We start from the raw sequence: 15,953 nt of genomic DNA on the forward strand, positions 1-15,953 counted from the left end.
TTGGGCCCAATTTGGACATTTTCACTTAGGGGTGTACTCAATTTTGTTGCCAGCGGTTTAGACATTAATGGCTATGTGTTGTGTTATTTTGAGGGGACAGCAAAAGTACACTGTTATACAAGCTGTACACTCACTACTTTACATTGTAGCAAAGTGTCATTTCTTCAGTGTTGTCACATGAAAAGATATACTCAAATATTTACAAAAATGTGAGGGGTGTACTCACTTTTGTGAGATACTTAAGTGATATTTTGGACTAACATCCTCTAACTGGATAGGTCTCCAGGCCGTGCTGTTGAGACATCAGTTGGTGTATTTGACTGACTCACTGAGGGAGAATCTACATTTCTGTGATTTCCTCTCTCCCCGCCACCTTCTCAAAACCTTAGGTAACAGCAGTGAGTGCCCAGCCCCAGACAATGCTCTGGACAATACCATCTGTGTGGACAGCGGGAGGTGCAGCGACGGGGAGTGCATGACCTTCTGTGAGGCTGTGCAGAACCTGCAACCCTGTGCTTGTAATGGTACAACCCTCTCACAGACACTGCTACAATCTAGACTGACAACACTGTACAGTACCATGGTGTACTGATAGAAATACAACTATAGAGAGGCTGAAGTCTATGTTTTCTATCTCTATGGGTGGACCCAATAAAGTTATTTGTTTTTTATTTGATTTGATGCTTCAAGTTTACATTAATGTTCGAAACCTAAAGCCTTAAATTTGATTTCTGCCAATATACTGTACAGTGCCTTCAGAAAGTATTCATACCACTTGACTTATTCCACATGTTGTTGTGTTACAGCCTGAATTCAAAATAGATTAAATATATATTTTCTCACCCATCTACACACAATACCCTATAATGACAAAGTGAAAGAAATTAGAGAAATTTCAGGACATTAATTGAAAATGAAATACAGAAATCTAATTTACATAAGTATTCACACCACTGAGTTAATACTTTGTAGAAGCACCTTTGGTGGCGATTACAGCTTTGAGTCGTGATTTGCACATCTGGATTTGGGGCTTATCTCCCGTTCTAACTTGCAGATTTTCTTAAGCTCTGTTGTGGAGAGTGGCGGTGAACAGAATCTTCAAGTCTTTCCACAGATTTTCAATGGGATACAAGTCTGGCCTTTGGCTTTGCCACTCAAAGACTTTCACATTGTTGTTCTGAAGCCATTCCAGCGTTGCTTTGGCTGTATGCTTGGGGTCATTGTCCTGTTGGAAAGTAAATCTTTGCCACAGTCTAAGGTTGTTTACACTCTGAAGCAGATTCTCATCAAGGATTTCCCTGTATTTGGCTCCATTCATTGTTCCCTCTATCCTTACCAGTCATCCCCATAGCATGATGCTGCCACCACCATCATGCTTCACGGTAGGGATGGTTTTAGACGGGTGATGAGCAGTGCCTGGTTTTCTCCAGACATGGAGCTTTGCATTCAGGCCAAAGAGTTACATTTTTCAATCAGACCACAAAATCTTTTGTCTTATGCTCTGAGTCTTTCACATGGCTTTTTGCAAACTCCAGGTATGCTGTAATGTGGCTTGTTTTGGGGGGGTTGCTGTAGAGACTGTTGTCCTTCTGGCAGGTTCTCCCATCTCAGCCAAGGAACTCTGTAGTTCTGTCAGAGTGGTCATTGGGTTCTTGGTCACCTCCCTGACCAAGGTCCTTCTTGCCCGCAGGCTGTTTGGTCAGATGGCCAGCTCTAATCAGAGTCTGGATAGTTCCAAATGTTTTCAATTTCCCAATGATGGAGACCACTGTACTCTTGAAAACTTTCCACACTCTAGAAGTTGTTTTATACCCTTTCCCAGATACAGTTGAAGTTGGAAGTTTACATACACGTAGGTTGGAGTCATTAAAACTCGTTTTTCAACCACTCCACAAATGTCTTGTTAACAAACTATAGTTTTGGCAAGTCGGTTTGGACATCTACTTTGTGCATGACACAAGTAATTTTTCCAACAATTGTTTACAGACAGATTATTTCACTTATAATTCACTGTATCACAATTCCAGTGGGTCAGAAGTTTACATACACTAAGTTGACTGTGCCTTTTAAACAGCTTGGAAAATTCCAGAAAATGATGTCATGGCTTTAGAAGCTTCTGATAGGCTAATTTACATCATTTGAGTCAATTGGAGGTGTACCTGTGGATGTATTTCAAGGCCTACCTTCAAACTCAGTGCCTCTCATGGGAAAATCAAAAGAAATCAGCCAAGACCTCCACAAGTCTGGTTCATCCTTGGGAGCAATTTCCAAACGCCTGAAGGTACCACGTTAATCTGAACAAACAATAGTACGCAAGTATAAACACCATGGGACCGCGCAGCCGTCATACCGCTCAGGAAGGAGACACGTTCTGTCTCCTAGAGATGAACGTACTTTGGTGCGAAATGTGCAAATCAATCCCAGAACAACAGCAAAGTACCTTGTGAAGATGCTGGAGGAAACAGGTACAAAAGTATCTATATCCACAGTAAAACAAGTGCTATATCGACATAACCTGAAAGGCCGCTCAGCAAGGAAGAAGCCACTGCTCCAAAACCGCCATTAAAAAAGCCAGACTACGGTTTGCAACTGCACATGGGGACAAAGATTGTACTTTTTGGAGAAATGTCCTCTGGTCTGATGAAACAAAAATAGAACTGTTTGGCCATAATGACCATCGTTATGTTTGGAGGAAAAAGGGAGATGCTTGCAAGCCGAAGGACACCATCCCAACCGTGAAGCAAGGGGGTGGCATCATCATGCTGTGGGGGTGCTTTGCTGCAGGAGGGACTGGTGCACTTCACAAAATAAATGGCATCATGAGGAAGGAAAATTATGTGGATATATTGAAGCAACATCTCAAGACATCAGTCAGGAAGTTAAAGCTTGGTCGCAAATGGGTCTTCCAAATGGACAATGACCCCAAGCATACTTCCAAAGTTGTGGCAAAATGGCTTATGGACAACAAAGTCAAGGTATTGGAGTGGCCATCACAAAGCCCTGACCTCAATCCTATAGAAATTGTGTGGGCAGAACTGAAAAAGCGTGTGCGAGCAAGGAGGCCTACATACCTGACTCAGTTACACTAGCTCTGTCAGGAGGAATGGGCCAAAATTCACCCAACTTATTGTTGGAAGCTTGTGGAAGGCTACCCGAAACATTTGACCCAAGTTAAACAATTTAAAGGCAATGCTACCAAATACTAATTGAGTGTATGTAAACTTCTGACCCACTGGGAATGTGATGAAATAAATAAAAGCTGAAATAAATCATTCTCTACTATTATTCTGACATTTCACATTCTTAAAAATAAAGTGGTGATCCTAACTGACCTAAGACAGGGAATTTTTAGTAGGATTAAATGTCAGGAATTGTGAAAAACTGAGTTTAAATGTATTTGGCTAAGGTGTATGTAAACTTCTGACTTCAACTGTATATGCCTCATCACAATTCTATCTCAGAGATCTACGGACAGTTCCTTGGACTTCATGGAATAGTTTCTGCTCTGACATGCACTTCCAACTGTGGGACCTATAGATAGACAGGTGTGTTTCTTTCTAAACCATGTCCAAACAAATGCATTGGCCACAGGTGGACTCCTATGAAGTTGTAGTGACATATCAAGGATGATTAAAGGAAATTGGATGCACCTGAGCTCAATTTGTAGGGTCATAACAAAGGGGTCTGAATACTTATGTAAATGAGATATTTCTGCATTTAATTTTCAATACATTTGCTATAATTTCTAAAAACATGTTTTCACTTTGTCATTATGGGGTATTGTGTGTAAATGGGTGAGGAAAAAAATCTATTTAATAAATGTTGAATTCAGGCTGTAACACAACAAAATGTGGAATAAGTCAAGGGATATTAATATTTTCTGAAGGCACTGTAAATTACATTCGGAGAAAGATACAGATAATAGTATAGCACCAGGTTGTCTTTGAACCTAAACTGACCTCTCTTTACTCTCCCAGAGACGGACAACTCTTGTAAGGTCTGCTGCCGGGACAAAGATGGCACCTGCACTCCCTTCGTAAAAAAGGACCGGAACTTCCTGTACCTGCGCAAGGGGAAACCCTGCACTGTGGGCTTCTGTGACGAGGGCGTGAGTGACTGACCTCTTCCTTTAGCACTGACCTTTCACCTCTACTCACACTGAATGGACCTGGGTTGTATTCATAGTTTCAACACATTTCACTTCAGTAAATACATTTAAAAATAATAATAAAATACATTTTTACATGAAGAGAACATTTTGAATGGATCGTATTGGTCCTACAGGGAGAGTTACCACTTTCTATTTAAATTGGCTGACAATTATGATATATTGATTTGTCTGTGTTTGTTTCAGGGCAAATGCATGAAGCATGTCCAGGATGTGATCGAGAGGTTGTGGGATTTCATCGACAAGCTGGACATCAACACGTTCAGTGAGTTGAAATGCACTGTTGGAGTTGGACTAGCTTGAAGGTCTAGTTGGACTAGCTTGGAGGTCTAGTTGGACTAGCTTGGAGGTCTAGTTGGACTAGCTTGGAGGTTATTTGAAAGGCAGGTTGGAGTTGAAGTCTTTTTCTCTCTGTTTCCCTCTTGTAGGGAAGTTCCTGGCAGACAACATTGTGGGCTCAGTGGTGGTGTTCTCTCTGGTCTTCTGGATCCCTCTCAGCATCCTGGTGCACTGTGTGGTGAGACGCCTTACTGAGCCTGTCTGTCTATACATGTTGTTGTCCTCTGTAGCTCAGCTGGTGTAGCACGGCGCTTGCAACGCCAGGATAGTTGGTTCGATTCCCAGGGCCACCTATACGTGAAAAATGTATGCACGCATGACTGTAAGTCGCTTTGGATAAAAGAGTCTTCTAAATGGCATGTTTTATAATAATAATAATAATAATAATAATAATAATAATAATAATATATATTACTATTAAGTATTTGGCTTTTAAAGCCCACCTCTTGCATGGTTGATTAAGACACATTGTCTGTTGCTGGTACACCTAATGGCATGCTTACTGTTTTGTTTCTGTAGGATAGAAATCTGGAGAAGGAGTACTTCGCCAGCGTAAGTCTGTCATGTCATAACTAGGCCATGTACTTCCCCAACGTAAGTCCTATGCCCTCTCATGTTCACCACTGACCACATGTTCTAGGTTTGAACGTTGAAGTCACACTCACTATAACACGCTATCCCTTTTAGAGAAGTCCTACTACTACAGAGCATATCACCTGCAGATATATTTGCTTAATTACAAATCAACCCCCTTGATCAGGGGTCTTCAACCTTTTCTTGCCCAGGGACCCCTGTCCAGGAAAGCCGGCGACCCAGGGACCACCATCATATGTTAGCAAAAAAAACAGTTTTTGTCTTATTTGTTTTCACACTGCTGCTACGCTGTTTATTATCACTTTACCACAGTCACTTTACCCCTACCTACATGTACAGATTACCTTGACTAACCTGTACCCCCGCACATTGACTCGGTACCGGTAACCCCTGTATATAGCCTTGTTATTGTTATGTAATTTTATTGTGTTACTCTATTTCTTGAACTGCATTGTTGGTTAAGGGCTTGTAACTAAGCATTTCACGGTAAGATCTACACCTGTTGTATTCGGCGCATGTGACAAATAAAATTTGATTTGATCATCAAGTGAATGGCAAGGAGAAGTAATCAACATTTTTAAATGAATAGATTTGGTAGATAGTTTTATTATTTTGACCTCCCCACATTATAATTGGAAGAGGAATTGTAAACTAACATCCTATTAGATAGAAAGGTAACTCAAAACACATTTTTGCTAAGAGCAGCCATTTAGCTGGTTAGACAAAGGTTAGGGTGATAGAAATCTGAATGTAATTTCCGATTGAGCCGACATATGCAGTGTTTACCGTGAATGCAGTCTCCGCTAACGAAGGAACATAGACTTTAAATTTCAATCACGCTGTAAAACTGAACTTCTGCGATACGGATTAAATAGAGTCCTAAGTCAAGAAAGCTTACCAGCAGCTGGTCAACTTGAGATCTGTGGCATTGTGTTGTGTGACAAAACTGCACATTTAGAGTGGCCTTTTATTGTGCCCAGCACAAGGTGCACCTGTGTAATGATCATGCGGTTTAATCAGCTTCTTGATATGCCACACCTGTCAGGTGGATGGATTATATTGACAAAGGAGAAATGCTCAATAACAGGGATGTAAATACATTTGATCACAAAATTGGAGAGAAATTAGCTTTTTGTGCGTATGGAAAATATCTGTGATCTTTTATTTCAGCTCATGAAACATGAGACCAACACTTTACATGTTGCGTTTATATTTTTGTTCAGTATAATTCATGTTTTTTTTGGGGCTAGGGCTTATTTACAGTATGCGTATGCATAATCTCTAATATGCGTATGGATGTTTTGAATTAATCATCACCTTAGAAAGCGCTGTCCATTTAGTTGTGTTAGGCTTTGAAACAACATCCACAAGGACCATGTTTTCCACTCATTGTCAACCTGTTGTTGAACTTCTTTCTTCAAATTGAACTGGGGACAGCAAGGGGTCATCAGGCCAGGTAGTCCTGAGGCATGGTCCTCCGGGAGGAGAGGGAGAGCGAGAGAATTAGAGGGAGCATACTTAAATTCACACAGGACACCGGATAAGACAGGAGAGTAACACCAGATATAACAGACTGACCCTAGCCCCCCGGCACATAGACTATTGCAGCATGGATAATATGAGCCTGACCCAAGGCCGGATCCCCTAGATCTGAAAGAACTGCATAGGTATAAGAAGTATGGGGTGAAGATTCCACCAAGATTATCAGAGGGCAAGTTGGTGTGATATGATATTTGATGCGTAATATGCTATTACCCATCAAATATTTTCAGATTTACAAGAAGTGCCTAGGGGCAGGGGTTTAAGGAATGGATTTGGAACTGGGCAGTAGTTGGCCCAGAAGCAGCATGAATGAGTTCCAGACGGTAGAACCTCTGATGGCCTCACAGGGCTCACTTGAAAAATAATTCTCAATGTGACTTCCCTGTATAAATAATAGTATACTGGGATATTTGGGTTACAATTACCTGTTCCGTCACATGTTCCATTTGCCTTAGCCCCTCGCGGAACTGCAACGGATGGTGGAGGTACCTGTATTTAATAGAGCTCCACCCTCAGGTGAGTGGGTGAGGTGTTGGGGGGGCGGGGCTGTCGGAGTGTCACAAGGATGCGCGATGTGTGTGAGGAGAAGAGTGCACCGTGTTGTCTTTGTAAGAGGCCGAGTGTAGACCTTGTTGTTTGGAGCCGGAGTGTCTGAGTTGTTGTTTTTAGGCTGTTCAGTTGTAATGGTGTGACCAGACTGGGCCCGTTCCATTTCAACTCAGTCAATTTACTTGGAAAATAAAGATAAACTGAATTGAGTTCAAAAGGATTGGATCCCAGTTACAGTCAGGCAGTGGATTAGTCAAACACAACCCTGACCCTGCTGTCCTCCTCCCCCCCCCTCAGAACGAAGAGATGCTGAGCAGCCTCGAAACGGCCTCTGTCCACATCGTCAAGCCACCTACGCCGCCAATCTTCTCCAGCACTCGGATCCTTCCACACTCTCTCCCTCCTCTACCCCCAACAGGCCCATCTGCCTCAGGCAGCAGCAGTACCCCAGCCCCAGGCTTGGCTTCTGGCACTGCCCTGGGGAGTGGGGTTATGGGGGCGGGCTCGTGGATGGCCACCATCCAGGAGGATCCCAGCTGCGATTATCACCTCGACCCGGACGAAGACGACTTCCCTCCACCCGGAGGCTCCAACGCCACCAAGTCGTCTTACGTGGACCTGACGGCAGAGCGGAGCACAGCTGGATCGGGCCGCCACGACGAGGCAAACCTGCGTGGTGGACAATAAAGAGAACCAGTGCTGAGGAAACATGTTTGTATATGTACTCACATACACGCATGTACATGCAAACACACACTGTTATATATTTGGGGATATTTGTGCCTTGTTAGTTTCAAGAGTCAAAGCCAAGTGCTTTATTTGGCACTGCTCACTCCGATACAGGCCAGACAGTCTTTGGAGGTGTTATTTTGTTATTTTTGACTGACAGCTGTCAGAAAGGGTTGATTGATTGACAGTTGGGCCAGTTGATTTACCACTGCCACAACTGTATGGCTATTGGTTAGGCATGTGGGTGGGTTAGAGTGCCAGTGTCAAAAGGAATCATGCTGAGGTCAAAGAACTGAGAAATGTGTTATTTTAAATGTTTAAAGGTCCAGTGCAAATGTGATTTTCCTGTGTTTTATATTTATTTCCACTCTGAGGTTGGAATAATACTGTGAAATTGTGAAAATGATGCCCTTATGGTGTAAGAGCTGTTTAAAAAGACCGCCTGAAGTTTCAGCCTGTTTTGGTGGGATGATTTTGGCCTGCCAGGTGACATCACCAGGCAGTTAATTAGTTAATAGTCCAATAAGAAAGAGTTCCAAACCTCTCTGCCAATAACAGCTAGTTTTCAGTTTTCCCCTCCCTACTCAGATCACTCCCCGACAGTCCTAACAAAATTCTTGCTTGAGAAATTGCTCTTTGCTAAAAAGCTATATGTGTTTATTTTTCACCATTTTAATTAAAATGTATTTGCAGCTGTAAGACGCAAAAACGAAACATAAGAACGGAAAGCATAGAAGCATAGAAATAGCGCATATAGAACAGATCTACCGCTTCTTAGACTTGATTTCAATGATGATAGATCTATAACAAACATTTCTATGTGAATTTGGATGGGTCACCCAAAAAGTTACATATTGCAGCTTTAATTGTTAGCCAGAAATGATTTGATATTGAGATAAAAATGACTGCATTGGACCGTTTTTTTATGTTATGTCACCTTTTCATTGTCATGTCAGTAAGACAATGTTTTTAATAGTTTTCCTTTATTTCTGATATTGCCTGGTTTTTCACCTCGTTAAATGGTTGTGAATATGTTTCCTTATCACCATGTCATAGTCTGTCTTCAAGTTTGAACTTCATCGCTGTAAAATTTGGGCAATTATGTTGGTGACGCCTACCATAACTACTGATGTAATGTTGCCATTCGACAAAGTAATTCAGCTGTGAAATGGATGCCAAAGGTTATTGTTAAAAAGGTTGTAATGTTGCAGAGGAAGGCATTATTTTTTTAGTAATTGAAACCAAACTGGCACTGTGTCCGGCTGTGTTTACACGGGCAGTCTATTTCTGATCTTTTGCCAATAATTGGTCTTTTGACCAATCAGATCAGATCTTTTGCCGATAATTGAGCAGAACATCAGAATTGGGCCACCTGTGTAAACGAAGCTACAGAGGTCCAGACTAGTAGTTCGACTGGGCAGGATACCTGGTAAAATCGGAGCGCTTCATTGGACCTAGGCCTACCTAACATCAATTTATCTGTTCTACTGTATATGTCTCCACTGTACTGAAGTATTGGTTCCGTTTCATTTGTAGTGAAATAATGATGAACCGTTTTGATATTTGTTGTGTATGGCCTTATGCTGGTACAATGCTTCTTATGGCATATTACCCTTGTCATCTTCAACCCAAAGTTTGCAAATAATGCAAGTCATTTATTTGACAATTTACTCAACCCATTGGAAGATGAGGGACCATTAGAGCAGTGCTGTTTTATTCTATTTCTTTAGTCAATACCTTTTCTATGCATTCAGATATTGTTTGTAGACCAACTTTTGTATCCGAAAAAAAGACTAGTGCCTTATTTCAGAAGTTGAGTAATTTTTTTTATCTAGCCTTATTTCTGTAGTTATACAGTGGCTTCAGAAAGTATTCACACCCCTTCACCTTTTCCACATGTTGTTGTTACAAAGTGGGATTAAAATGGATTTAATTGTCATTTTATGTCAACGATCTACACAAAATACTCTTGTCCAAAGAAAATAATTCATGAAAAATAAAACACTAATATCTTGAATAGGTATTCAACCCCCTGAGTAAATACATGTTAGAATCACCGTTGGCAGCGATTTACAGCTGTGAGTCTTTCTGGGTAAGTCTCTTAAGAGCTTTCCATACCTGGATTCTGCAACATTTGCTTATTATTATTATTATTATTATTATTATTATTTTCAAAATTCTTCAAGCTCTGTCAAATTGGTTGTTGATCATTGCTAGACAACCATTTACAGGTCTTGCCATAGATTTTCAAGCAGATTTAAGTCAACTATAACTCAGCCACTCAGGAACATTCACATTCTTCTTGGTAAGCAAGAGTTAGTTGGCCTTGTGTTTTAGGTTATTGTCCTGCTAAAAGGTGAATTCATCTCCCAGTGTCTGTGGGAAAGCAGACTAAACCAGGTTTTCCTCTAGGATTTTGCCTGTGTTTATCTCCATTCCATTTCTTTTTTTTATCCTGAAAAACTCCTCAGTCCTTAACGATTACAAGCATACCCATAACATGATGCAGCCACCACTAAGCTTGAAAATATGGAGAGTGGTACTCCGTAATGTGTTGTATTGGATTTGCCCCAAACATTACACTTTGTATTCAGGACAGAAAGTTAATTGCTTTATCACATTTTTTGCATTATTACTTTATTGCCTTGTTGCAAACAGGATGCAAGTTTTGAAATATTTGGATTCTGTACAGGCTTCTTTTCACTCCGTCTATTAGGTTAGTATTGTGGAGTAACTACAATGTTGTTGATCCATCCACAGTTTTCTCCTATCACAGCCATTAAGCTCTTAACTGTTTTAATCACCATTGGCCTCATTTTGAAACCCCTGAGTGGTTCCCTTCCTCTCCGGCAACTGAGTTAGGAAGGACACCTGTATCTTTGTAGTGACTGGATATATTGATACACCATCCAAAGTGTAATTAATAACTTCACCATGCTCAAAGGGATATTCAATGTCTCTTTTTTTTTTTTTTTATCCATCTACCAATAGGTGCCCTTCTTTGTGAGGCATTGGAAAACCTCCCTGGTCTTTGTGGTTGAATCTGTGTTTTAAATTCACTGCTCGACTAAGGGACCTTACAGATAACTAACTGTATGTGTGGGGTACAGAGATGAGGTAGTCATTCAAAAATCATGTTAAATACTATTATAGCACACAATGAGTCTTATGTGACTTGTTAAGCAAATTTTTACTCCTGAACTTATTTAGGCTTGCCATAACAGAGGTTGAATACTTATTGACTCAAGACATTTCAGCTGGTCATTTAATTAATTTGTAAAATAAAAATAATTAACTTGTGTGTAGGCCAGTGACGACAAATCTCAATTGAATCAATTTTAAATTCAGGCTGTAACACAACAAAATGTGGAAAAAGTCCAGGGGTGTGAATACTTTCTGACGGCACTATATGTACTGTAAGCAAAGGGATTGTCACTATCACCCAGCTGGAACTCATGCTTACTAATGTCGCCTGTGGGAAGTGTTGTCCAGCTGGCATGGGAAGTGTTGTCCTAAGCACCACTTGGTGTTGGAATATTTGTGTGCCAATGATACATGAATACATATCGGCTTGTGGAACGTTGCGCTAAAATATTGTTTTATATTGTCTGTTCACTGTTTCCTGTATATTAGGCAATAAGTACTTCTATATGTTAATTCTGATGAAAGGGGGAATATGTCACTTGCTTGTGGATCAAGGGCATTCTGCAGCTTTGCTATGACTTTGGACAAATATGGTCTGGATACATCTTTAGCATATATAGTACCAGTCAAAAGTTTGGACACACCTACTAATTCAAGGGTTTTTCTTTATTTTTACTATTTTCTACATTGTAGAATAATAGTGAAGACATCAAAACTATGAATAAACACATATGGAATCATGTAGTCACCAAAAAAGTGTTAAACAAATCAAAATATATGTTATATTTGAGATTATTCAAATAGCCACCCTTCAAGTAACCAAAAATCTCAAATTTGGACTCCAGACCCAAGGACAAATTTCCACCAGTCTAATGTCCATTGCTCGTGTTTCTTGGCCCAAGCAAGTCTCTTCTTCTCATTGGTGTCCTTTAGTAGTGGTTTCTTTGCAGCAATTCGACCATGAAGGCCTGATAAATGTAATTCACACAGTCTCCTCTGAACAGTTGATGTTGAGATGTGTCTGTTACTTGAACTCTGTGAAGCATTTATTTGGGCTGCAATTTCTGAGGCTGGTAACTCTAATGAACTTATCCTCTGCAGCAGAGGTAACTCTGGGTCTTCCGTTCCTGTGGCGGTCCTCATGAGAGCCAGTTTCATCATAGCGCTTGATGGTTTTTGCGACTGCACTTGAAGAAACGTTCAAAGTTCTTGACATTTTCCGGATTGACTGACCTTCATTTCTTAAAGTAATGATGGACTGTCGTTTCTCTTTGCTTATTTGAGCTGTTCTTGCCATAATATGGACTTGGTCTTTTACCAAATAGGGCTATTAAATTTACAACTGATTGGCTCAAACGGATTAAGAAGCAAATTAACTTTAAAGAAGGCACACCTGTTAATTGAAATGCATTTCAGGTGACTACCTCATGAAGCTGGTTGAGAGAATGCCAAGAGTGTGCAAAGCTGTCAAGACAAAGGGTGGCTATTTTTTGGTTACTACATGATTCCATATGTGTTATTTCACAGTTTTGAAGTCTTCACTATTATTCTACAATGTAAAAATAAAGAAAAACCCTTGAATGAGTGTGTCCGAACTTTTGGCTGGTAGTGTACCTACGTCATAGTATTAGCTCTGTAGGAGATGTGAGGGAAACTCATTGACTCCATATTCTGCATGTGTCCTATGTTTCATTTTCAGGGTTTATTAAATTATCTGGATGAATAAATAAATGCCTCTATGCTAATAAATGTGTACACCAACTTGAGATGTGCCCCTCATGCTTACAGTGAAACAAGAATTAAAACAAATAAATAATATTTATTGTGTGTTTCAACACAGGTCTCAGGAAATCTAAACATTTTACAAAGTAAAAAATAAAAATTTAATATGGTTTTTACAAAGAAATGTGTTGAACCATTCATTATACATTTCAGGCATGAAGACGGATTTCACTCCTTTCCAGTCCTATACCCCCTGGCCTATCCCATTACTAGCACGTACTACCCCTTATAGAACCAATCCCTTCCAATCAGTGGACATAAAATTGGGTGGAAGGGTGGACCTGACGGTTAATCTCTCTGCCCTTCCCCTCTCACTTGGCCTGTGGGCCGTCAGTCACACAGCAGACTGCTCTCTGGGTGTTTTGGGTCTACGTCTCCCCAGTAACGCAGGATGATGGGCAGCTCCTCCACCCTGCCCTCCAGGAGCCTCCACAGGTGCTGGGCCACAAACTGGTTCTCCTTCTCAGAGAGATGCAGCCCATCTGAGAGGTAGCCACAAACTGGTTCTCCTTCTCAGAGAGATGCAGCCCATCTGAGAGGTAGCCACAAACTGGTTCTCCTTCTCAGAGAGATGCAGCCCATCTGAGAGGTAGCCTGTGAAGTCCTGTGGAAAGAGGAACACCTTTATTCAATAAATGACACATTGATACTGCACTACTTGTTAATAAAGGAAGTTACAACCATGCATCACTATACTAGTGTTAACTGAGCAACATCACTATACTAGTGTTAACTCGGGCCTAACTGAGCAACAGTAACATCAAAATTACAAGCGCTCCATTTTTTGTTTCACCTGTCCATCTTTCTGCATGAGAGTCCAGAGGTCCAGCACATCTGCCCCACACTGATCTGCAGCTTGCACACAGGCCTGGGCATGCTGGCCTGCCACAGTTCAGATGGTTCAGAGCACTACCTTCAGGGAGAGAGGAAAACAGATGGGAGAACAGACAGATGTATAGAAGTCCATCAGAACTACAGCAACACAGACACTACAGCATTCGTTCTCAAAATACAACATCTGTTTGAGGCCCCCAGTATGTGTCAGACCCCGGTAAGACTAGCTGTCGCCATTGGCGTCGGCTAATGGGGATCCAAACTGCCTCTGGAAGCAACATCAGCACAATAACTGTTCGTCGGAAGCTTCATGAAATGGGTTTCCATGGCCGAGCAGCCGCACACAAGCCTAAGATCACCATGAGCAATGCCAAGTGTCGGCTGGAGTGGTGTAAAACTCACCGCCATTGGACTCTGGATCAGTGGAAACGCGTTCTCTGGAGTGATGAATCACGCTTCACCATCTGGCAGTCAGATGGACGAATCTGGGTTTGGCGGATGCCAGGAGAACGCTACCTGCCCCAATGCATAGTGCCAACTGTAAAGTATGGTGGGGGAGGAATAATGGGCTGGGGCTGGTTTTCATGGCTCGGGCTAGGCCCCTTAGTTCCAGTGAAGGGAAATCTTAATGCTACAGCATACAATGACATTCTAGACGATTATTTGCTTCCAACTTTGTGGCAACAGTTTGGGAAGGCCTTTTCCTGTTTCAGCATGACAATGCCCCCGTGCACAAAGCGAGGTCATACAGAAATGGTTTGTCGAGATCGGTGTGGAAGAACTTGACTAGACTGCGCAGAGCCCTGACCTCAACCCGAATCAAACACCTTTGGGGTGAATTGGAACGCCGACTGCGAGCCAGGCCTAATCGCCCAACATCAGTGCCCAACCTCACTAATGCTCTTGTGGCTGAATGGAAGCAAGTCCCTGCAGCAATGTTACAACATCTAGTGGAAAACTTTCCCAGATGAGTGCTGTTATAGCAGCAAAGGGGGGGACCAACTCCATATTAATGCCCATGATGATTTTGGAATGAGATGTTCGACGAGCAGGTGTCCACATACTTTTGGTGTGGTCCTCTGTAGCTCAGCTGGTAGAGCACGGCGCTTGTAACGCCAAGGTAGTGGGTTCGATCCCCGGGACCACCCATACACAAAAATGTATGCACGCATGACTGTAAGTCGCTTTGGATAAAAGCGTCTGCTAAATGGCATATTATATTATTGTGTATGTGTGTATGTGTGTGTGTTTTTTAACCTTTCAGGATGCACATATTTCCCCGTTCACGTGCTAGTCGGAACTAGGCATAGCTGCAGGAAGTAGGCCTGCTGACGGTGCTGCAGCACCCCCTCAAAAATCATTAAAAATATATATATATTTTTTTTTATGTTTCACAAAAGTAGTGCCTGGGCCTTTAATAGTCCTGTATTAGCAGACCGATATAGCCGTCTCCAGCACAGCAAAACATTTCTGACTTGCTAACTTGTAGTTATAAACATGCCGCGTTCAACGAATTAAGGCAGAAATGTCAGAGTTTTCTAGTTCCGACTAGCTTGTGAACGCAGCAATATGTCTCTGGTTTGACAGGGTTAAGGGCATCATAGAGGCGCTGTACAGCCAGCTCCACCATCTCCTTCAGAAACTCGTCCCATGTACTCTCGTCCTCATAAGACATCGTCCTGGTCTCCAGGCAGATGTTGGCAGTCTTACAGTACACTGTCACCATGAGGTTTTTTACCATTTTTGAAATCCACACAGCCCTGACTTGTAGCATGACCTCTAGTCTGTTCTGGTAAATCTCCATGTCCACCGTCCACTTATTTGAGTCTCTATAACTGTTAGTGATAAACAGCATTTTTAGTTACATTACAATACATTACAGGCCTGTCAATTAAATAATACAATTAAAGAAGCAAGGCAGAGACCTTCCTTAAAATATTTCAGCGTACATGTTTTGTGTGATGGTTTCAATATTTATTCGCTCAGGGGCCATTGAAAGAGGCAAGTGGATACTGGCAAAGATTTATTGATATACTGACAAGATACTCTCCGCCCTAACAATGGGAGTCTTTGTCCACAAAGTGTCTGTCAAGCTCCCGCCTATTCCTCTCTTTGGATTGGAGGATACATCTCATTATTATACCGTTTTTGTATTTTACCCCCTTTTTCGATCTTGTCTCATCACTGCAACTCCCCAATGGGCTCGGGAGAGGCGAAGGTCGAGTCGTGCGTCCTCCGAAACATGACCCGCCAAACTGCGCTTCTTAACACC

At 41.7% G+C, this 15,953-nt stretch overlaps 1 protein-coding gene across 1 annotated transcript in view; it reads left to right on the top strand.

The window, feature by feature from the left end:
* LOC121539398 (disintegrin and metalloproteinase domain-containing protein 17) overlaps positions 1-8,323 on the top strand; it is a 37,635-nt gene extending 29,312 nt beyond the window's left edge. Inside the window, exons 14-19 of the mRNA XM_041847874.1 lie at positions 390-524; positions 3,978-4,108; positions 4,355-4,433; positions 4,597-4,685; positions 5,027-5,059; positions 7,490-8,323. Of these exons, the coding sequence (XP_041703808.1) occupies positions 390-524; positions 3,978-4,108; positions 4,355-4,433; positions 4,597-4,685; positions 5,027-5,059; positions 7,490-7,879 (857 nt within the window). The 3' untranslated portion in view covers positions 7,880-8,323. The remainder of the gene's footprint in view (positions 1-389; positions 525-3,977; positions 4,109-4,354; positions 4,434-4,596; positions 4,686-5,026; positions 5,060-7,489) is intronic.
* The last annotated feature ends 7,630 nt before the right edge of the window (positions 8,324-15,953 follow it).

The sequence above is a fragment of the Coregonus clupeaformis genome, unplaced genomic scaffold, assembly GCF_020615455.1.
Source record: "Coregonus clupeaformis isolate EN_2021a unplaced genomic scaffold, ASM2061545v1 scaf0137, whole genome shotgun sequence".
In the NCBI taxonomy this organism is placed as follows: domain Eukaryota; kingdom Metazoa; phylum Chordata; class Actinopteri; order Salmoniformes; family Salmonidae; genus Coregonus; species Coregonus clupeaformis.